The sequence below is a fragment of the Enhydra lutris genome, unplaced genomic scaffold (genome assembly GCF_002288905.1).
Source record: "Enhydra lutris kenyoni isolate GAN:26980312 unplaced genomic scaffold, ASM228890v2 scaffoldscaffold13, whole genome shotgun sequence".
In the NCBI taxonomy this organism is placed as follows: Eukaryota; Metazoa; Chordata; class Mammalia; order Carnivora; family Mustelidae; genus Enhydra; species Enhydra lutris.
The window spans coordinates 18623289-18647585 of NW_019154097.1; the positions used below are offsets into that span (position 1 = coordinate 18623289).

Sequence of the window (24297 nt, forward strand, 5' to 3'; positions counted from 1 at the left end):
ACCATTTATGAGTAGTATATTCAGCCCCTATAAGGATTTGTGGAAACAAGATGACCTGGAAGGGATGAGAACAGGGTAGAGAAACCAGATTTGGTATCATTTTTCTTCTTTAGGAGAGTATTTCTTGAACATCTCTTAGAGTGCAGATTTGCAGCTGATGAATTCTTTTAGTTTTTGTATGTATGAAACATCTTTATTTCACCTTTGCTTTTTTTTTTTTAAGATTTAATTTATTTATTTGACACAGAGAGATCACAAGTAGGCAGAGAGGCAGGCAGAGAGAGACGGGGAAGCAGGCTCCCTGCTGAGCAGAGAGCCTGACACGGGACTTGATCCCAGAACCCTAGATCATGACCTCAACTGAAGGCAGACGCTTAACCAACTGAGCCACCCAGGTGCCCCTCACCTTTGCTTTCATAATGTATGTTTGCCTAGTTCTATACTAGGATTTTTTTCTTTCAGTATTTCATTTTACTTTTTAAAGATTTATTTATTTAAGAGAGAAAGTGTGGCGGGGAGGGACAGCGGGAGAGGGGGAGAGGGAACCCTCAAGCAGACTCCCAGCTAACTGCAGAGGTGGGCCCTGGGCTCAATTCCAGGACCCTGAGATCATGATCAGAGTCAGTTCTGTTGCCTCAACACAGAATGTCCACTGGGCTCTGTTCCTACTATCTGTCCTTGTGCTATGGCCTGGTGACTTTTTCAAGGGAGTAAGCTAGGGCAATAGTAGGGCTCACCTTACTTGTTTCCCATATCTCAGAAATCACTGTTCTTCACTGCCTGATGTCTAGGGTCTTAAAAACTGGTTTCATGTATTTTGCCTTTGTCTTTTCTTTTTTTCCTGAAAACTCCATTCTTGCCCAGAAGAAAAGTCCAGGATTGACTTTAATTAATCTATTTTTAACCTCCCCCCTACCTTAGGAGGGAACAGGTGGTTCAGATGTTCATAATAGTTAATTTAGTTTTTGCAATAGGAATCTGTCAAGTAATATATGTCAATTAGGAGCATTACTGAGAAGCAATGCCAGGTGGTATTTGTTACCTTTTTCTCTTACTTAGCTCACCCTCCAGTATTATAGTGTCATATTCTGAATTAAAGTGATGCCTTCATCCATGACTAATTTCTATACCTTCTATATTCAATTTTTACTCATTTGATACAATAACCCATATGTTTTTATCCTTTTAAATAACATGATTTTATTTGTACTCACCTTGCTGAATAGCATCACTTATCACTTTTTCTTGTTCCTTTAGGAGGAATCTTGTTTGGTCAAAAATGACAGTGGCAAATGTCCAATTAGCAGCAGGGAGAGTACAGAGGCATACAAGTTTTTTTAAAATAGGAGTAGCTGCTGCTTCTAGGAGACAGAATGCTTGGCACTGGCTATCTGTGAAAATAAAAGCATTAAAGATAGTGTTTTATAAGGGTGGCATGCTGGGCACCTGGGTGGCTCAGTTGGTTAAGCAACTGCCTTTGGCTCAGGTCATGATCCTGAAGTCTCGGGATCAAGTCCTGCATCAGGCTCCCTGCTCAGCAGGGAGTCTGCTTCTCCTTCTGACCCTCTCCCTCTCATGCTCTCTCTCATTCTCTCACTCAAATAAATACAATCTTAAAAAAAAAAAAAGGATGGCATGCTCCTTTTGACAAACTGATTAAACATGTCACTTGATGGAAAACTGAACTACTTCCAAATTATTTTCTGAGTTAAAAATCATGAGACTGTATAGAGGTTCATTTAGGGTATTTATTCTAAATAAACTCATAACAACAAAATAAAACAAAAACCTTCTGTAGAATTTGCATAATTTAATGGTTATTCTGCCTATTAAATGTGCATTCAGTAACTAATTTGGCATGGCAAGCATGAGGAGCCATATAAAGACAATTACATTTTTTTTTCTTTTCCCTCCACAATTAGCTTACAACCTTAAGCTGAACAAAGTTACCACAATGATAAATTGTTTCTAGTTTTCAGAATAGCAATACTGAAAGATTTGCATTATCATCTAAAGGTCAAAGTTTTCAGAATAGCAATACTTTAAGATTTGCATTATCATCTAAAGGTCATAAATAAAACTGAACCAAAGAATTGAAAAGATAGTAGAAACTAGTGTCATATTTCCTTATTGATTTTAATAATGAGCATGATGATGTTCTTAAGCAGACTATTCTTTAGGAGTCAAGGAATATTCTTCACAGCAGAGGCAAAAATTTTAATCAGTATAGGAAACAATAATAGCTTCTTTAACATCACCCTGATGGTGGGTAAGAGAACAGAGGGAGTAAGCCTCAGCAGTTCATTCTTCTGACTGGGCAGAAGTGTCTCAGCAGCAGCAGTCTGCTGTTGTCTGAGGAATGTAGGAAAGCAGCAATTTAAATGAAGGAAGAAATAACAGTGAGTGGACTGGAGCAGGGAAATGGAAAGAAGAAGAGGCAGTGAATGGGGTGTTCAGGTGTGGGAATATCTTAAAAGTAGGAATGGAAGGAAGAAACATCTGAAACAAGTGAAAAAAATTACATGGAAAATCGGGTATGTCCTGATTCATACTCAGGAAAGGGCTTTCAAATTTACTTACTTAGAATGCATTTTAAAAGCATACAGCATAAAAGCATACAGCATACCTGATGCTTGAATTTCAATGACATTATCCACTATCCTTTCCTGATTTATTTTCTCTAGAGCTTTATTAGTACAAACAGGAGGACTTTCTTCCTGAAGAGTCAAAGAATGTTCTTTATCTTGAAATCCTAATAAAAATGTTAATTCGCATTATTCAGGGAAACTTAACATTGTTTTACTTAAAATGCGTCCATGTAATACAATCACAATTGTTAAAGCTCTTCCTTGAAACACATCAGTATTAAATTGAACAACTATTCAGGTTGATGGATATAACACAGTGCTGAATGGCAATAGCAGAAAGAATCTTGACATTGAATCACTGTTTCAATCTCAGTTCTGACACTAGCTTCAGTGTCCCCATATGTAATATATAGATAAATATATCTATTTTGAATATTGTTATAAAGATTAAACACCAAGTACAGTTCCTGACACCTAAAATGCACAAAGAGCTCAATATCATTTCTCTATGACTTTCTACATACCCCCTCCTTCTGCTACTAATTCTCTCCTATGCCCCAAGTCCTCCCTGGCTCTGTCCTTTCTTAATTAGGTCAATTCTTAACCACTCACCTTTCAGCTCTCAGGAATTTTTCTATGACCCTACTCTACTATATTGCAAGCTTCTCGAGGTCAGCAATGGTATCATTTTTATCTCTAATATGTATTTTAGTGCCTGGCATACAACATTCAACAAATGTCGCTTTTCTTCCTTCTTTCCTAGGTATTATAGAGTATTGTAGAGGATTACAAATATATATATACATACATATATATATGTATGTATATATATATATAAAACTATTTATAGTTTTATATATATAAAACAAATTATTTATAGTTTTATATATATAAAACTAATTATTTATAGTTTTATATATATATAACTATAGTTTTATATATATAAGTTAATGTATATATATATGTTATATGTATAACATATATATAAACATATATATATAACTAATTATTTATAGTTACTTATATTAACTAGATAGTAATGTTATCTGTTAATAATACAATTACAGGGTAATTTTAAAAACACAATACCATCTTAAAAGATTTTAACATATGAGTTTTAAATACATGGTGAAAATTAATGGAGTAAAATATCCTAAACTAGATTATGCTATTATTTTCAAGTATGCTTTTAATTAACTATAAATAACTGGAATAGCTAGGATTAAATTATATGAATTACTAGAGTTTTTGAGGGGACCCAGTAAGTTGTAACATTCTTTCTTGCCCCTGAATTAACTATAAAATAAGGCAAGAAGTAAAATATATACCAAAATATTACCTCTTTTACTAATAAAGTTTAAGCTGGAGAAAGGAACTTAGTTTAAGAGTCAAGTGGGCTTACTAGCTAAACAGCAGAATTGAATGTTAATAATATATGAGACTGGGACACCTGGGTGGCTCAGGTGGTTAAGCGGCTGCCTTTGGCTCAGGTCATGATCCCAGCATCCTGGGATCGAGTCCCACATTGGGCTCCTTGCTCGGCAGGGAGCCTGCTTCTCCCTCAGCCTCTGCCTGCCTCTCTGTCTGCCTGTGCTCGCTTGCTCTCTCTCCCTCTGTCCCTGACAAATAAATAAATAAAATCTTTAAAAATACATATATATATGAGGCCATAAGACCTAACTATGCTGTAATTCTCTCACATAAATATTTTTGTACTTAATTCTTCTGGGTAACATATGTCAAATATATTCTAGAATACTTACTGTTTCTTTACCAGAAATGAAATGATATGACACATACTACCTTTGACATGGTCATAAGCAGTGAACGTAAAATAATTACAATTTACATAGAACTCTTCAGTAAATTTAAAAGAGTAATAAGCAATCAAATGGGCAAAGTGTTTTTAAGTACACATTAAAATGTAATACTGAGGGGCGCCTGGGTGGCTCAGTGGGTTAAGCCGCTGCCTTCGGCTCAGGTCATGATCCCAGGTCCTGGGTTCGAGCCCCGCGTCGGGCTTTCTGCTCAACAGGGAGCCTGCTTCCTCCTCTCTCTCTGCCTGCCTCTCTGCCTACTTCTGATTTCTCTCTGTCAAATAAATAAATAAAATCTTTAAAAAAAAATGTAATACTGAGAACTGTCAGCTAAAAGAGAAAAAAGAATGGCAGAATGATCAATAAAAGTTAGAAATACTGACTCTGTGTGGCCAAGTTGCAGAAAGCAAGTTTTACAAATAGTGGCTTTTCTTACAAGTTCAAAAGCACTTATAAATTTTTTGGAAAATACCTATCCACATCTATACCTAAATAGCCACATGAATGTCATTTTCTTTGACTTTGAAAAAGAATATATTCTGTTTGAAAGATCTTTAAATTTTCTTACCTTCTCTAGTAAATTATACATTTAGTCCTTAAAGCTATTATATCTATGCCAAAATATTACTAAATTACCCACCATCATTTTCTTTACTGCCTGTGACTTCAGTCTTTGACATACAAGTCTTATATTTATTTCGCAGTGTAATAAAGTCACTCAAAGGGTCCAAATCATTCTCCCATTTTTTACCATGTTTAAAAGATGCTTTATCAATTTTTGGAGAGGAAGATGGTTCAATAGATGGTACTGTGCAGTCAAGTTCTAAGTAATCTTCATTTTCTTTATTTTGGCTTATTCTATCAACTAGTTCTAGATCATTCTTTGGTTTTTCTTCTTTTGTTGGTTGTTTAACAGATAAATTGTCATCAGAAAAACACAGGTCTGATACTTCTGCCAGAGATGAAATCTTTTGTGGAAGTAATAAATGATCATTTGTAGATGTCTCATTAATAAGTACAATAGATGAAGAACAACTTTTTTGCTCTAGCCATGCTGAAAACAGAAAATAAAAATACCTAAATAACTTTCATGCATAAATGAGTGTTCTTACTAGGGTATTAAAATAACTTTTATTTGTAAGTTCTAATTAATATATTTGATCCTTAGAAGTACTTTGTCTCTTGCTTTGAAAATCAATTTTGGCCTGAATAAAATAAATTTTTTAAAAAGTGCAAAAATTCAGCACCTCTTATTCTTAATCTTGGAGCTAGGTTACCAAGCAAAGAAAGAATTCCAGAAAAGCCCTATTGCTAACAGGCTTGCAATTAAGTCTAAAGGTCAAAACCTTAGGTACCAATCAATCCACAGAACAACAGAATATACTTGCAATACATACACTTGAAAAAGAACTGTATCCAATGTATCCAGAAAACTCTTATAGCTTAATATTTAAAAAGAAAGCCAATTTAAAATTTGACAAAATATTTAAATAATATTTAAACAATACATAAGATATGTACATGCTGTAACATGGATGAATCTTAAAAACATTCTAAATGAAAGAAGCCAATCACAAAAGACCACATATTGTATGATTCCATTTACATGAAACATCCAGAGTCAACAAATCTACAGAGACAGAAGATAGATTAGTGGTTCCACAGCTGGGAAAATGGGGAAAAATGGGGAGTGACTGCTAACGGGTAAAGGATTTCTTCTGGGGGATGAGAAAAATGTTCTAAAATTGATTGTGGTGATGATTACAACTCTGTGAATACACTAAAACCACTGAATGGCATACTTTAATGGATAATTGTATGGTATGTGAATTATATTTTAATAAAGCTAATATATATGTGTATATATATGTGTATATACGTATGCATATATGTATATATACATATAATATATATTACTGTTTTAATATATATGTATAACATACATACATATATATTAGCTTTATTGAAATATAATTCAATATATTCAATAACACATATATTCAAAATATGTATGTGTATATATATAAATATAAATATAAATATATATATATATAAAAGGTTTATTTATTTTAGAGAGAGAGTGTGCATGTGCAAGTAGGGGGAGGGGCAGAAGGAGAGAACATTCAAGCAGACTCCCTCCTAAGCATGGAGCCCGCTCCCTGGGGCTCGATGTCACCACCCATGAGATCATGACCTTAGCTGAAACCAAGAGTCACTTAACAGACTGAGCCACCCAGGAGCTCCTATATTTTTTAATTTTTTATTTTTTAATAATAAATAGCTATTTTTTTAAAGATTTTTATTTATTTGTTTGACAGAGAGAGACAGAGGAAGAGAGGGAACACAAGAAGGGGGAGTGGAGAGGGAGAGGCAGGCTTCCTGCCAAGCAGAGAGCCTGATGTGGGGCTTGATCCCAGGACTCTGGGATTATGAACTGAGCTGAAGGCAGATGCTTAACAACTGAGCCGAAGGCAGATGCTTAACAACTGAGCCACCCAGGTGCCCCTATAATATACTTTTTAAAGGAAGATATAAAATGGCCAATGACCATGTAAAATGATATTCATCACCATTAGTCATCAGGAAAATACAAATTAAAACCACAATGAGATACCACAACACACCCATTAGAATGGCTAAAATTAAAGATTACTATCTTTTGTGTGAATGCACAATAGTGCAACCACTTTGGAAAACAATTTAATAGTTTCTTTTTTTTTTAAGATTTTATTTATTTATTTGAGAGAAAGAGAGAGACAGAGATAGTAAGAGAGAGCACGAGCTCTCAGAGCTCATTCCCAGAAGGGAGAAGCAGGTTCCCCATTGAGCAGGGAGCCTGGGCTTTATCCCAGGACCCCAGGATCATGACCTGAGCTGAAGGCAGACACTTAACTGACTGAGCCACCCAGGTGCCCCTTTAGTAGTTTCTTATGAAGTTAAATATATACTTACCATGACTCAGTAATTGTATTCATATTCACTCAAGAGAAATAATAACACATGACCACAAAAAGACTTCTATAAGAATATTATAGTTTTTTTCCTAATAATAAAAATCTGGGAAATAAATCCAGGAGAGTTGATAAGCAAACTGGGGTACATCCATATGAAAAATTCCTCAGTAATAAGAAAAGAACTAGTCGCACACATAACATCATAAGTGAATCTCAAAAGTATTATGCTGAGTGAAAGAAATCAGACACAAAGAGTTACTATATGATTCTATAAACAAAATTCTAGAACAAGGAAAACTAATACATAGTGATAGAAAGTAGACCAGTGGGTGTGACCTGGGGTCAGGGGTGAAAGTTGGAAGAAGAGAGGAATGTAATGACTATAGAATACAAAGGGGCACAGGGAACTTTTTCAGTGAAAGAAATATTCTGTAACTAGATAAAGAAGATATGGTGTATATATATACAATGGAATATTGCACAGCCATCAAAAAATGAAATCTTGTCATTGGCAATGACATGAATGGAACTAGAGGTTATTATGCTAAGTGAAATAAGTCATTCAGAGAAAGACAATTAATATATGATCTCACTGGGGCACCAGGGTGGTTCTGTCAGTTAAGTATCTGCCTTCCGCTCAGGTCATGATCCCAGGGTCCTGGGATCGAGTCCCTGCTCAGCAGGGAGTCTGCTTCTCCCTCTCCCACTCCCCCTGCTTGTGTTCCCTCTCTTGCTGTGTCTCTCTGTCAAAGAAATAAAATCTTAAAAAATATATATATATACATATATACATACATACATATATATTTTCTTACAGATATGTGGAATTTAAGAAACAAAACAGAGATCATAGGGGAAGAGAGGGAAAAAATAAAACAAGATGAAACCAGAGAGAAAGGAACCAGAGAGAGGAAGACAAACCATAAGAGATTCTTAATCATAGGAAACAAACTGAGGGTTGCAGGGGCAGGGGAGGGTGGAGGGTGGAGGTTGCAGGGGAGGATAACTGGATGATGGACATTAAGGAGGGCATGTGATATAATGAGCACTGGGTATTATATAAGACTGATGAATCACAGACCTGGACCTCTGAAACCAATAGTATATTATATGTTAATTAAATGAATTTAAATAAAAACATGTTAAAAAAGAAATATTCTACATCTTAATTGTGGTGGGTTGTTTCATTGGTATGCACATTTGTCAAAATGCATAAAACTGTACAGTTAGAACGGGTGCATTTTATTATATGTAAAGTATACCCTAAAATGTTTGAGAAAAACTTAAATACCTATAGGGTCAGATAAATAAGGTATGTAAATGGATGAAGTATATGGCCAGTGCTTAAATCATAATCTTTGGGAAGATAAATTTTGAATTTTTTCTTCCAAATGTAGTCTGTAGTTTTTTTGTTTTGGCCTTTATCAGAGATACTGGTTTACGAAACATTCTACTTTCCTCCTAACTATACTAAATGTAAGACAAAAGTGCAAGAGTAATGCTAACTTCCGCTAGCACCTGGCCTCAATTTATGAGTGTTGGGAATGATGGTGAACTGGAGGTGGGTGAGCTATTAATGGCCTATCTAAAGTGGTGAGCTGCTCTTGGTTCCAGCCAATTTTGCCTTATAAGAGTATAGGTCTGGTTTTTGGAATTTTTAAAGACAATCTCAAAATACAGACCATTTATCTGCAACCCTCCAAACTGTAAATGTTGGTAACTAATTAAAACACCATATGGATCCTTTAAAAAAAAAAAAAAAAAACACCATATGGATCAATAATATGTGGGCTGACTAGGACCAGAGGCTACCAATCTGCAACCTCTGAGATACTTTCCAGAGATATCCTGGTATATTTAGCTGGCAAATACGAACTGTTTATTTTTTCCCTTTTCTGATTATTTTCTTCTACTTCTCTCTGTTTAATCACCCATATCCTGACATATATAGTGATATATACCTGATATATAGTTCTTGTCTTTTACTTATTTTTATTGTTTTTCTCAGTTATTGCTCTTTAAACTTCATAATTAAACTATCATCATAATTCTGTTGGATGCCAAGGTGAATTACATGTTTTACTTTAACCTCAAAATAGTTACATTTCATAATAAAGACTATACATAGTCTTATAAATTTAATACATTATTCTGGATATTTGAAGACCCCATAAAACCTTCCTCTCCCTTTTCTTTGTCTAGCAATCTAACTTAATCTCTTTTAAAATTCTTCTTCTAGGGGTGCCTGGGTGGCTCAGTGGGTTAAAGCCACTGCCTTCGGCTCGGGTCATGATCCCAGGGTCCTGGGATTGAGCCCCATGTCGGGCTCTCCGCTTGGCGGGAAGCCTGCTTCCTCCTCTGTCTCTGCCTGCGTCTCTGCCTACTTGTGATCTTGGTCTGTCAAATAAATGAATAAATAAATCTTAAAAAAAAAAATTCTTCTTCTACCCTGAGTACCCACCTATGCCTTAGGATAGATCGAATGGTGTACATTTCCTTGACATAGTTTATTTTCCTTTCTACCAAAGCCCTCCGTCTTCTGTCTTTGAAACAGCTCTTGGTGACAACAATTCTTGCTCCAGTTCCTATTTCCTTAGAGCAGTCTCCCAACACACACAATAATTTCTAAAATGCATTTTTAAATATATTTACTTACTCTATAATAAACTAAAAGTGAACTTTCCCAACTTCTTTAAGATCTAAAGCTATTGCACAAACTGATTTAAAAACAATCTATATATACTTCAAAAAGGTGTAATTCAGGGGAACCTTTGTGGCTCAGTGGGTTGGGCCTCTGCCTTTGGCTCAGGTCATGGTCCCAGGGTCCCATGGTCCTGGGATCGGGCCCCACATGGGGCTCTCTGCTCGGCGGGGAGCATGCTTCCCCATCTCTCTCTGCCTGCTTCTTGGCCTACGTGTGATCTCTCTCTCTATCAAATAAATAAACAAAATCTTAAAAAAAAAAAAAAAAAAAGGTGTTATTCAGACTAAGTATGTTCCATTTATAACAATGGCATATATAACAACCAAAATAACTCAAAAGATACTTAAAAGACATTTCTGCCACCTTAAACTATATAATTAAAAAATGTTAACTGAGTAAACTCTTTAGAAACAAAGGAAGATTATCTACTGTTAAAGAAAATTTACTAGATATTATTGAACACGCAGAGTTTACCTGTCAGATCAAAAAACAATAGTCCTGCTTTGAGTCTAGTCTGATGTAAATAAACACTGCACTAGCAATTAATCAATATAAAAAGAAACAAAGTCACATTAATTGAAAATGGCCAGAAATTTAAAAACAGACTATACAATTTTAGGACAACAAAGGACTTCAGGATGAGCAAGTCAAACTTCCTTATTATTTTCAAGGAAAAGAATGGGCTTAGTGGAGCTCAAAATGATAAATTCTGGGACACCTGGGTGGCTCAGTTGGTTAAGCGGCTGCCTTTGGCTCAGGTCATGATCCCAGCGTCTTGGGATCGAGTCCTGCATTGGGACTCCGCAGGGAGCCTGCTTCTCCCTCTGCCACTCGGTCTGCCTGTGCTCACTCTCTCTCTCTCTCTGACAAATAAATAAATAAAATCTTTTTAAAAAATGATAAATTCTGGCAGAGCCAGGGCTAATAGTGAATGCTGGAATTTAGTTTTATTTTCTCAATCACCTAGTGGAAAGCCAGCATCTAACATTTTCTCATTCTGAAAAATTCACAGTGTGGATATTTACTATTGTGTACTTACATTCTAACTGAGGCACTTTTGTTGGCAAAAATATCTCCATTTTAGTATCATCAGATGATAGGTTATCATGACACAAATACATATTTGGATGTTCCAAAATTTCTGCCTCTTTCAGATTCAGTTGTCCCTTTTCCCACCACTCTGTGCTCACAAGATTAACTACAAGGCTTTCTTCCTCAATAGAAAATATCTTTTTCAAATCCATAACTGAATATTGACTGTTGGGCTCTTTAGTTCTTGGCACTTAAAAAACAATAACAAACCGAAAATAGAAACAGTTTATAGGGCAAAAGAGATGAAAAACACAATAAATAGAACCACACTGAAAATTCCTTATGAAATAGATTTTCACACATTGGGAAAAAAAAGTGAAACCTGGAGTTATATAGCTAGTATTTTGTCTTCAAGATACTAAAAGTCCAGAATATTATAGCAATAGAAGTTACATAGGGATTTATTTTAATCCGTGGAAATATCATAAAGTTAAAATTATTCTAACACATACTAGGAGATATTACCATTATTTTGTTTGAACATTTTAGTAATTAATAAATTAACACATTTGATAACATTCTGAGGAATTAAAGTAAGATTTACTAAATTTGAAATTCTATTTTATTATAATGAACCTAAACTAGAAGATATATTTGATTAGATTTTACGATTACTATCATCTTAGATACTGTGGCACAGAGCTTTCCACATCATTACTTTTAACCTAATAATTACAAATCATAATGTATGGAGGAACTGAAGTAGCATAACTACTTAAATTATTATCTGCACTATACGCATCAACCCAAAATTAAGATGAAAAATTTTGAAATCCTAATTTTGGATCTGTGTTTTTTTAATAATGACAGTAACAATACAAAAAAAAAAAATAAAGCTGACAATACATTTCTACTAACTATATCTTCTCACCTTTACTTTTTGTTTAGCATTCAAAATCAATTAATCTTTACCTGTAAGTAGAAACGGTTTCAGTGAGCTTCTGCAGCTTTCTAACTGCCACATCATATGGTTTTTGTTAGCTGATTCTTCAGCAGTAAGCAAACTACTGAAAAAGAAGAGTTAGAGCCTAATATATTAATAATATTGAGCATTTTTTATAATAAAATTTTATTTTTCCTTTTTTAGATTTAAATTCAATTAGCCAATATATAGTAGTACATCATTAGTTTTTGATGTAGTGTTCAATGATCCATTAGTTGCATATAACACCCAGTGCTCATCATCATGTAATAAAATTTTATTTTAAGAAAATTATTTTTCTAAGTATTTTTTTACATACAAAAGCAAGTGAAAAACTTACTCTATAAATGTGTAAACTGAAATAGAGATTTACATAGAACAAATTTCATATACTTACTTTTCCTCCCCTTGGAAGTTTTGACAATTTGTTAGCTCTTAATTGCTCCTGCTTGCCTACCTTAACTCCTCTGTCTCCCTCAATGAAACTTGGAGACAAAGGAGGCTGACTTAGGAGGGTTTTAGCACTTCATTACATGAAGTGTGCCAGCACTAATCCTAAAAGCCACCCAAATTAAAAATATAATTTAAGTAAAATTACTGTGCTTTCCATACAAAAAAGTAGTTTTAACACAAATTTTTTACAAAATTGTTGTCCCCAAGTCCATTCTAAACAAATTCTGGAGACTCTACTAGTTGAGCATCAGAAATTATGAAAATGTTCTGCCTGCTCTACCTTCTCAGGAAGGTAAAAGGTTTTTTTTTGGTGGAGGGTGCGGGGAGAAGGTAAAAGTTTAGTGGGGAAGTTTAGTTCAGGTCCTTTAATCTTGACAGGTGTGTGAATGAGTGATGTATGTCTGTTTACCCGTTTAGGAGTACTAGGAAGAGAAAGGAAGAAAGATGGATGACAATTAGTGTAAATCACAGCTTATCAGTAGCTATGAAGGTACTAGCCTTGGTAGGGAAGATAACATTAACCCACAAACCCCTTAATCTATGCTCCCAAATCTCTCACTCCAAGTTAAGAATTGATTGTATTCTGGTTCTCTGTTCATATGGGACATACGTGAGCACTCTAATTATAATATAATTATACTGCTAGTTGAGTTGACAGTCCTGGGCAGCAGAAAGCCGTTTTATGTCTAAGCTATCCAATTTACCTACATAATCCAAAATCTAGGATGAGGTGACAAACTGAGATTCTAGATAATTCTTGAACCTTACCAAGATCTCTTTGACAAACAGACAGCTCAGATTATAGGCAATTACTTTAAAGCAAAAGGAAGGCAAGCCAAGTCCAACAGAAGGCCATAATGTAAATAAATATTCCCACTCTTAATGGAACTTTCTGAAGATATGTCTGAATTTGATATATTGTTTCATTATAAATAAAAATATGTTCACAATTCAGTAATCAGTGTGGAAATAAAGTCTGGTGCTACACAGACTTTTCTTTTTAGCTCCATAAAGTCTAGCAAGAGAGTTTGACATGTGGTAAGCTCTCAAAATATTTGTTAACTGGATATATTTCCAGCCAAAATGTTGTGTTCTGAAATAAAAGTAACTGGGGACATAAAAGCAAATTAAGAGTACAGTAACATTACACATTATTTTTCCCTTCTGTTTTTTTTTTAACACTTTTTTTCTTTTTTAGATTCACAGATGAGGTGAAAATCCATTTTTAAAATAGGAATTTTAAAGTTTGTATATTCATAAACCAAATGGAAGTGATTTACCTCTTGCTAATGAAAATAGCAGTGAAGAGATGACCTCTTTAAGTTGTTTCAAATAGAACAACTTTGGCCTAGAACCTTTGGCTAATTTTAAAAATCCTTTTGTGCTCTAACTTAGGCAAATCATAAAACATAGATGAGACTTGTTTCATCTATGTAGTTGAGTTACAACAATAAGTAGATAGATAACTTGTGTGATTAACAGGAATTTATGACAATTAAGTAAATGCTTTTAATATTAGATTGAAATTAAAAATTGTACTAATTTCTTCTAGTTTCTGTTTCTGATTGCCAATCTGCCTTAACACATAGATTCAGATATGTGGAGTAAAGGAGCACTACAAAAAGATGGTATAGGTCCTGCGAATAAACATCTGCACCTCAGCAAAGGGACTAAAAGTATTTAAGCAGTGTAAGTAGTTTCTATACTTGTTCCATGAGATTTTTAAGAGTTCATTTCTGATATGGGCAGTTCCAGTTCATGGCAGAGTTTTGTATGTCACAGATTTATCCCCCAAATGACACTATTCTTTGCCAGAAGATGAAGGTAATTGGAGCCTTCAGTACCAGGCTCCTCCACTGTGTGCTGTGATACCTTCCTGAGATCATTAATAGAAACCTGAGCAGCTAGTGATGAGTTGTTCCAGTTGGTCCCAATTACACAACAGAATTCTCCTTTGACAGATTACAGCTAAAAACTAAAAACTCAGTACTCAGCTCCCACAGCATTCATTCTGGGAACAATTCATTAGAGACTTGTAGACTTTCCTTTAATTTTCCTGAAATGTATTATTTTTGGACTCATTTAGTTTCAGGACTACAGTGGGAAAGAAAGAGGCTATACTGGTTATGCTCCTAGTTTTGTAACTGGTGTAAGAGCAGGGGAATAGAGTCTCAATTCCAAGATAGCAGACTAATCTAACTTAGAACACATTAAGTTACATGTATGCCACATGGTAGAAGTTAGCAACCCAAGCTATCTCAGACTCCACTGGAGGGCAAATATGCTGGGCCATTAAGCTATACAATTTTGGCTCAAACTAGAATACAATGATCCAGCCCTGCAATGTCAGTTCTGAGATTATACACCATTCTGTGCAGCAACAATCGGGTATTGAACAGATTTGTGGATCAATAATACTTGGTTCTACATGTCTAGTTTCCCAAAACCAATACACATCAACAGAGGTAAACAAGGTCAGTGGATGCCTTCTGTTAGAGATGGGATATGATCCCTAGTACTCCTAGGAAAGTAATTTGATAGACAAATCTATTTATTGATCCCTATCCACACTGCCCTGTGATCCTTGGCTATTCCTGGTCAGAGAGTTATGATGCCTGGGTGGCTCAGTTGGTTAAGTGGCTACCTTCAGCTCAGGTCATGATCCCGTAGTACCAGGATTGAGTCCCGGATTGGGCTCCCAGCTCCATGGGGAGTCTGCTTCTCCCTCTGACCTTCTCCTCTCTCATGCTCTCTCTCACTGTCTCTCTCTCAAATAAATAAATAAAGTCTTAAAAAGGAAAAAGAAAATAAATAAAAGCTCAAGTAAATAAATCAATAAAATCTTAAAAAAAAAGAAAAAAGAAAAATGTGGCAGACAGCTACCTAAGATGAAGCCAAGAAAAGACATCTCATGATGAATCCAAACCTGCTAATATCTTAATCTTAGACTTCTAGCCTCCAGACTGTGAATAAATAAATTTAAATTTATTTACCATAGACTGGGTGTTTAGGCCATTGTCTCTGGTATTTGTTAAGGCAGCCTGAGCAAATGAATATACACTACACTATCTTTCATAGCAGTGAGTGCCAATAGAGGCAGTACCACTGGCAGGTATCCAATGGCAATGTCCTAAGCAAACTGTTCTAGTGCCAGAATCTTTACAATCTTTCAACTTGTCTATTTTTAATGGTAATATGTTCACATTCAAAATACTAAAAATATAAAAGAACCTGGGTCTTTCACTTACTAGCTCCCGTATTGCCAGGTTACCCAGGTCCCTTCCAGACACAACCGAAGCTACCTGATTCTTGTATGTCTTTCTAAAGATATTCTCTAAATACAAAATCAAGGATGTACAAATGGCCACAGACACATGAAAAAATGTTCAACATTACTCAGCATCAGGGAAATACAAATCAAAACCATAACAAGATACTACCTCACACTGGTTAGAATGGCTAAAATAACAACAGATGTTGGCAAGGATGTGGAGAAAGGGAAACCCTCCTACACTGTTGGTGGGAATGCAAGCTGGTACAGCCACTCTGGAAAACAGTATGGAGGTTCCTCAAAAAGTTGAAAATAGAGCTACCCTACAACCCAGCAATTGCACTACTGGGTATTTACCCTAAAGATACAACTGTAGTGATCTGAAGGGGCACCTGCACCCATATTTAAAGCAGCAATGTCCACAATAGCCAAACTATGGAAAGAGCCCAGATGTCCATCGACAGATGAACAGATAAAGAAGATGTGGTATATATATACAATAGAATACTACTCAGCCATCAAAAAATTGAAATCTTATTTGCAATGACATGGATGGAACTAGAGGGCATTATTCTAAATGAAATAAGTCAGTCAGAGAAAGACAATTATCATATGATTTTACTCCTATGTGGAATTTAAAAAACAAAACAGAGGAGCATAGGGGAAGGGAGGGAAAAATAAAACAAGATGAAATCAGAGAGACAGACAAACCATAAGAAACTTTCAATCAGAGGAAACAAACTAAGCGTTGCTGGAGGGGCGGGGCATGAAGGAATGGGATGGCTGGGTGCTGAACATTAAGGAGGGCACATGATGTAATGAGCACTGTATATTATATAAGATTGATGAATCACTGATCTCTATCTCTGAAACTAATAATATGTGATATGTTAATTGAATTTAAATTTAAAAAATAGTATCAAGAAATTTTTAAAAGTATGTACATATATATTCATATATTCTATTTGCTTACTATGATACTGTCCTCTCTTACATTTTTTTCACAGAGGTATCTTGTAAATTACCTTTATATGGAGGGATTTGATTAAGGACTGGTTATTCTGGGGGCACCTGGGTGGCTCAGTGGGTTAAGCCTCTGCCTTCGGCTCAGGTCATGATGTCAGGGTCCTGGGATCGAGCCCCACATTGGGCTCTCTGCTCAGCAGGGAGCCTCCTTACCCCTCTCTCTCTGCCTGCCTCTCTGCCTACTTGTGATCTCTGTCTGTCAAATAAATAAATAAATAAAATCTTTAAATAAAATCTTACTCTGAATTGCAATTTGAGTTCTAGCTATAATCTTTACTTACATTTTACAAATAGGAGAAAATGGAAATGTCTGAAGTCCTGTACATAATGAAGTCATGGGAGAATGTTGGTTTGTTAGATGTAGATGAGTTAATGGCATTTCTAACTCTACTAGAATACAAAAAGTTTAAAAAACAATTAATTACATAAACATGGCATAAAATTAAGTATAGTTTAGAACTTTTTGTAAGCAACTATTATGTTGATCATTCTGCTACAACAAAAATTTTCAATAAAAAGACCCTTGGGTTACTTAAAATACAAAATAACAGTTTTAAATTTCCATCATAAGGAATTACACATGTATCACATGCTATCTCAACAGTGGCAGTGGTGCTTTAAAAAAAATATATTAACAACTAAACTTTATTGTTCACTGTATGAGATAAATTCTGAGTTTTATGTTTAATAATGTTTTCAATTCTGACAACTTGTTGTTACGTACTTAGGAGCCAGTACTTTTATGTTCATACTAAATGAACCTACTATGTTCATACATAGGGTGGCCTTGAGAAACTGAAATTCATTTATTCATAAGTAGTCAGTGTGTTTCTATCACTTTCATAAATAGAGCAAAAACAAAGAGATGATTAATATGATTCAATTATAAATGTAACTAAAGGAGCATTAGTTACATTTGGCTGGCTGGCTCAGTTGGTTAAGCATCAGACTCTTGATTTTGGCTCAGGTCATGATTTTAGGGTTGTGAGATTAGGCCACACACTGGGCATTGTAACCTGTAAGATTCTCAATCTCTCTCTCTCTCTCTCTCTTTGCCTACCTTCCCCCACCCCACTAAAATAAGTAAATAAATAAATAAAATACATGTAACTAAATAATAGTATCATCAACATGTTAAGAAGCAACACAAGTTGGCATTAAAGTGGAACAAAAGATGATTCAGAGTCCAAATCTGGTATGATAATAATAGTAACATTAATGATAAGATTGCTTTGGGTGATTAAAAAGTTAAATTTACAAAAGTATAACAAGAGTCAACAAGATTACTAATACTGAAATTAAATATAAAATTTTATTTACTGAACTATATCATAAGATTTCTGATTTTAATATTAATGCTATTCCTTCCATTCCTCTTCCTCAATCTTTGTAACTCTCTGTACATTATTCAGTTTTGATGCCAGAAGGATAATGAGTTAATGACAGTAACAAATGTAAATAGACAGATAAGAAAAAAAAAATGACAAGCTGGATTGCAATAATCAAATTTTAAACATGAAAACTGTCTCACAGTAGACCTCACATGTGAATATACTGTACTTTCACATCAGATATAGGTAACTGCTGATAAACTCAATGATCTATCCAAAATTTCTACCTGGTTCACTGTACTCTGGTTCACAATGGTTTTGAATGGCCAAAATCTCTGTGGAGCTGCATTTTATATCCTCAATGTCAATTCCATGCTTAGTAGTAAGATCTGAAAAGTAAGAAAGTCTACTATCAGCATAAGTACTTCTGTAACAGTTTTTTTTGGAATGTTGTCCGTTCCCCTGTTCTCAATGGATATCATAAATCTCCCTTCACTCCTCCCTAATATTATTATCTTTGATGATTTCTACTGGAATTTATAAAAGGATAGTAAATATTTGGGGTTAAATTGTCATTAGAAAGAATTCAACAATATTTACTAAGTCTAACTGGGATAAAAGAAGCATCTATATTTCAGGTTATGATTCTCCCAGTCATCTGACTCCATGAATCAACACCTTCTCTAAGTTTCTGCACATCTAATGAAAGTCAGCATAGAAGTTGTTAGTGCTTTGTCACTGTTTATAAGAAAACAACTTAAAAAAATTAGTAAAGTCATATGTGATTTAGCTTTATTTATATAATTATCTTGAATTGGTTAATTTCAGAGACATTTTAAGTCTGTAGTTATGTAAGTTAACTTATATATACATATATATATATGTTAAGATATAAAGAGAAAGACAATGAGAAAAGAGTCTCACCAACAATAATTCTGAGATTTCACCATGTAAGCTAAAGAGCAGTTCTTAAAAATCTGGAGGTTTAATCAATATATTTTTATAACAAACATTATTAAGTGGATTTCATAGGTAATAGATTTTTTAATTTGTTCTCACCTATTTTGAAAAGCTTTTCATTTTCATCTGCATAATTTATTATTTCTGGCACTAAGTTTAAGGATTCCTTCAGTTCGGAGAGTGATAGAATATCAACTTCTTGTTTGAGGCTTGTAGGTATTAAGAATTCACACTCAGGCAAAGTTGATGGCTGAAATAGTATAAGTAAAAAAGGCTTTTAGGGAGGTTTTCCAGATAAATATTTCTAGACTCATAAACATATGTAATTTGTTGAATTGTTGTATCAAATTTTAAATTAAACATTCAAAAAAAAATTTTTTTAAAGATTTTATTTATTTATCAGAGAGAGAGAGGGAGAGAGAGTGAGCACAGGCAGACAGAATGGCAGGCAGAGGCAGAGGGAGAAGCAGGCTCCTTGCAGAGCAAGGAGCCCGATGTGGGACTCGATCCCAGGACACTGGGATCATGACCTGAGCCGAAGGCAGCTGCTTAACCAACTGAGCCACCCAGGCGTCCCAAACATTCAAAATTTTTAATGTTACGAAAACATTAAAAAAAAAAAGGTATGGGGCGCCTGGGTGGCTCAGTGGGTTAAAGCCTCTGCCTTCTGCTCAGGTCATGATCTCAGGGTCCTGGGATCGAGCCCCACTTCGGGCTCTCTGCTCAGCGGGGAGCCTGCTTTCCCCCTTTCTCTGCCTGCCTCTCTGCCTACTTGTGATCTCTGTTTGTCAAATAAATAAATAAAATCTTTAAAAAAAAAGGTATAGTAGCCAAAAAATATATTACAAGCAATGTTCTGAGTAACATCCTTTATGGCCACTGATTATACTTGTGATGTACAGTATCCTGGATGCAGAAACATCTTCTTTTGGGCTAATAACAAATTTTTAAACTTCTGAATTAAAAATAATCACTGCAGTAGATGAGAGATGGTGAATGGGGAGAAATAAAAAGGGTAGATGAAATGAAATGGATCTTCACTACACTCCATTAAATATGTTTCTCTTTCATTCCTAAAGAACTAGATTCTATGTGCACAATTCTCAGAACTAATGGGTGAGGGAGAGGGGGACAAGGGAAAAGGGGATAATAAGTGAATTAATATTGTCACCGTGTGTGTGATTTTTGTTTTTTTACCATGTATGTTAAAATTTTTAACTGTAAGGAGACTCTTTAAATGCCTAAGATATCTATATCTGTATCTACAGCTATATCTATCTCCTTTGAATGTTTTAAGAAAAACCCCAAATGTGAAATATTTTCACATTCACAATATTTTCAGTTGTCTCAAAAAAAATGTTTAAAGTAACTCTGTAAATGCATCTATTCTATGTGGGCCTAGGTTTTCGAGTTTGTTAAATTGCAAAAAGTTATTTGTACTCTCAACTGCTAAAATTCTTTACATATTAATATCACAATAACAATTTTGTGTGCTTTGGAACTGTACACTAAAAAAGAAGGGTTGCCTTTGAGACATTTGATCTTTAATATGCAAAGATGCTACGTTCTTTATTAACCACTGGCAGCACCTAAAATGAAGTCTCAGAACATCTTTACTCTTACTACCTCAATGAGATCCCTTTTCTTACATAGTGTAAGTCCTATTTTGTGTATAACTCACAAATCAAAATCAACATTTTTAGCTCTGGTTTCTAATTTTTAAACTAGAATATGACCACTTAATGTCCTACACCAGGTAGATTTATTAATATCATTAAGAGACATTTTTAAATTCACTATACCTGGGCTGCACAACAGACCAGTTCAATCAGAATACATCTGAGTAGGACCCAGACTTCAGTATTTTATTAAAACTCTCCAAGTAATACCAATGTGTAGACAAGGTTTAGAACCACTATCTTAAAGTAAATTTGACTTCATTATTGATATATTTAACCCATTACCAAATCTTTTTTAACTTGACATTAGTAGATGGTCAATGTATATTACTAAAATTATAGAAGTGTGCTTTACTAACTTTTATAAAAATATTACTTTAAGCAAGTATTACAGTTTTATGCAAACCTACTGTATCTTCTAGCTTTTCCTGACAAAAGTTCTCTTTATCCATGTAAAAATCTTCTTTCACTAGACCTTTCAAATCTTCTTGAAAAGAGGAACATTCCCTTAACAACAACAAAAAAAACATTAGTGTTTAACTAAAAGCAAGGTACATACCAAATGTAGCCAATCAAATTAAATAATAATTTAATACAATGATTAAAACTGGAATCGATGTAAAGCAATAATTTATTATTGATAATGTCTAGACTTATGAGCATACAAAGAGTATTTTCTCCTTTAAAAACATTTATATCAATTAAATACCTGAAGAAATTAGCTTCTGTGAAGATCTGTCCTTTGAAATCTAAAATGGGGTCCTTTACCAAAAATAGTTTTAGCCTACTCAACAAAGTATGCAAAGTTGGTAGCTGACTTTTATAGGTCGTCAAGTTATTTAAAAAAATTATTTCTTCATCAATAAACAAATCTGAAAAAAAGAAATGTAAAGGAATAAGAAAAAAAGTCTAAAAGTTATACAAAGGGATCTAGATAGTTACTGCAGTCAGACATTCACACACACTTTAATTTTTTAGTTCTTCATTGTATTGTGCATATAAAGCATACAGCATAGGATTAGCATATAGCTAAAAACTCAATAAATTTTAGTTATTACTTAGTACACTGACTAGTAACCAAATATCCTGAAAGAGTTGTAATGCTCATTTTCTTTTAAACGAAGATTAGTTTAATCAATGGAGGAAAATATCTTGCAGCCTTATGCTTGAAAACAGTCAGGGGTAGCCTAAGCAAAGTCGTAAAGAAATAAAAGCATTTGACTTTTGTGGAACCTAGTCTTTTCTCTGCATCATTTTACCTCTTAAAGTCTCTAATTCGTCCCTAGAGGCTCTGAGATGTAGGGGAAGAGATGGTCTACAAAACCTATAAATGAGATCAATTTGGACTCTATCATTGCAATGACAAAAAAAACTTTCTATTGTAAAATAGAAATAAAATTTTCACTGTAAAATTGATTACAATGAAGGTTACATGGCAAAATATCTACTTGAGAAGTGTGATACATTTTATATATTAGGAAACACTACTGCTAACAGTTAATTGCTGGAATAAATTTCTCCTATCCCCAACCTACTATATTCAGGTTACTTTAAAATCTTAGCCAACTGTGTCAGTGCTTTAACAGTTTCTAAGCCAAGGAAGGGATCATAAAACCTGCTCTCATTCTTTAATAAGCTCCCGAGTGGAAAGAAGAAAAGGAAAATATAAGTTCAGATGAAGAAATGTTCAGAAATCCAGACTCCCCAAAGCAAAAGCTACATTGAAGAGAGAGCAACAATTTCTTGTTCTGGGTAGTGACCTTTCAGTTAGGTAAATTTAGAATAACATGAGAGAGGAATAGCCTGGAATGAGGTCTCCCATGACCAATCATTGGTATGCATATGTTTAATAAATATGTGGTGTTAAACAAGCAACCACGAAACACCCCTTTGCCTAGTGCCGCCTTGAAATGCCAAAAGAGAAATTGTTCCATTAACAAGCCTCTTAAGAGATTATTTATCTGAACCTGCTAAGTTCCTGATAAAATTTTGTAGCTAAGAGCTTCCCATGACAAATTTGGCATAGTTCTTTTATATACCAAAGAGAACAAGCAAATCAATTCCATATCTAAACAGGGCTTAGGTGAGATAATTAAAGATGGTTCATTTGTACATCCACTCTGAAAGTATTAATGAAGTCATGTTAATAGTAAAAACCCAAACAGCATTTACTTATATCCCTCTCTCCATCTTCCATTAGTACAGGCTCATCCTAGTATTTCTGCAAGTCCAAGAAAAGAAACATCTATCAGTTATGAGATCTTGTTTTCCAACGACCCATTTTTGACAGATCCGCTTGAGGGCAGCATCACACCACAACCAATGTTTTTTGTCACTACACAAAAGTTGTTTTAGGAGGGTGCTACTTCCTTATATTCTTAAGGTCATACATTTCCTGGTATTCTTACTTTATTACAGCTCTTCTATTACCGACACAAATATGAGGAGATGGTTTTCCTTTATTGTAAAGAAGTGTTAAATTGTCACAAAGAAGCAAAATTTTAGCTAGTTAACTATGAAAAGAAACAGAAAATAGAGGTCTACTTGGCGGAAGATTGCTCTGTCTACCTAGAAAACCCAAGCTAAATGAAAACAAAAAAAGGAGTTCACCAGGTGTCTGATAAGAAAGAACTGTAAAATCTCTGGTTTTCAGGCATACATAAAAAACCCCCAAATTAATGGAAAATTCATTCATAATGGTAACAAGTATACAAACATCAAGGAATCAACATAATAAAATGTACAGAGAGTATATGCAGGAAACCACAAAATTTTAATGAGAACCACTTAAAAAGTTGAATAAAAGGCAAGATAAACCATTTTCCTGGCTAGTAAGACTACGGTTAAAAAAAAAAAGTGAAAAAACACAATGACTTTTCAATTTCTCAAAAGATCTGTTTTGGAACTTGAAAAACTGATTTACTGAAAGTAAATCTAGAAGAATAAAAATGTGAGTCTAGGAAAAAATAACAACAAAAAAAGAAGAGACTATTAATAATGTTATAATTATATATTAAATAGAACTGTATGACACAATAATAGACAAATCAATAGAACAAAATAGAAAATCCAGACACACTCTAATGTGGGCAAGGATTTAGCATATTTTCTAAGTGGCTTTTCCAATCAGTAGAGAGAGGAAAGACTATTCCATAAGTGATACTGAGATGACTGCCAAAACATTTGGAAAAAAATACTTTTAACCCTTACTTTTAAACATATACGAAAATTTTAAGGAAAACCTTAAAGAAAATATGAATAAATATTCATCTAATTTAAGGAAGAATTTTCTAAGTATAAAAGCAATGAAAGAAACCGTAAAGGGAAACACTGATGGGACTGGTTAGTTTTTTTGTTTTGTTTTGTTTTTAAAGATTTTATTTATTTATTTGTCAGAGAGAGATCACAAGTAGACAGAGAGGCAGGCAGAGAGAGAGAGAGAGAGAGGGAAGCAGGCTCCCCACTGAGCAGAGAGCCCGATGCGGGACTCAATCCCAGGA

At 34.4% G+C, this 24297-nt stretch overlaps 1 protein-coding gene across 1 annotated transcript in view; it reads right to left on the minus strand.

The window, feature by feature from the left end:
* LOC111146351 (chromosome unknown C9orf84 homolog) overlaps window positions 1-24297 on the minus strand; it is a 72656-nt gene that overhangs the window by 35294 nt on the left and 13065 nt on the right. Inside the window, exons 3-12 of the mRNA XM_022501872.1 lie at window positions 21507-21669; window positions 21190-21304; window positions 19218-19368; window positions 18446-18547; window positions 17109-17217; window positions 12068-12162; window positions 11103-11345; window positions 5046-5459; window positions 2627-2743; window positions 1215-1391 (exon numbers count right to left, since the gene is read on the minus strand). Of these exons, the coding sequence (XP_022357580.1) occupies window positions 1215-1391; window positions 2627-2743; window positions 5046-5459; window positions 11103-11345; window positions 12068-12162; window positions 17109-17217; window positions 18446-18547; window positions 19218-19368; window positions 21190-21304; window positions 21507-21669 (1686 nt within the window). The remainder of the gene's footprint in view (window positions 1-1214; window positions 1392-2626; window positions 2744-5045; window positions 5460-11102; window positions 11346-12067; window positions 12163-17108; window positions 17218-18445; window positions 18548-19217; window positions 19369-21189; window positions 21305-21506; window positions 21670-24297) is intronic.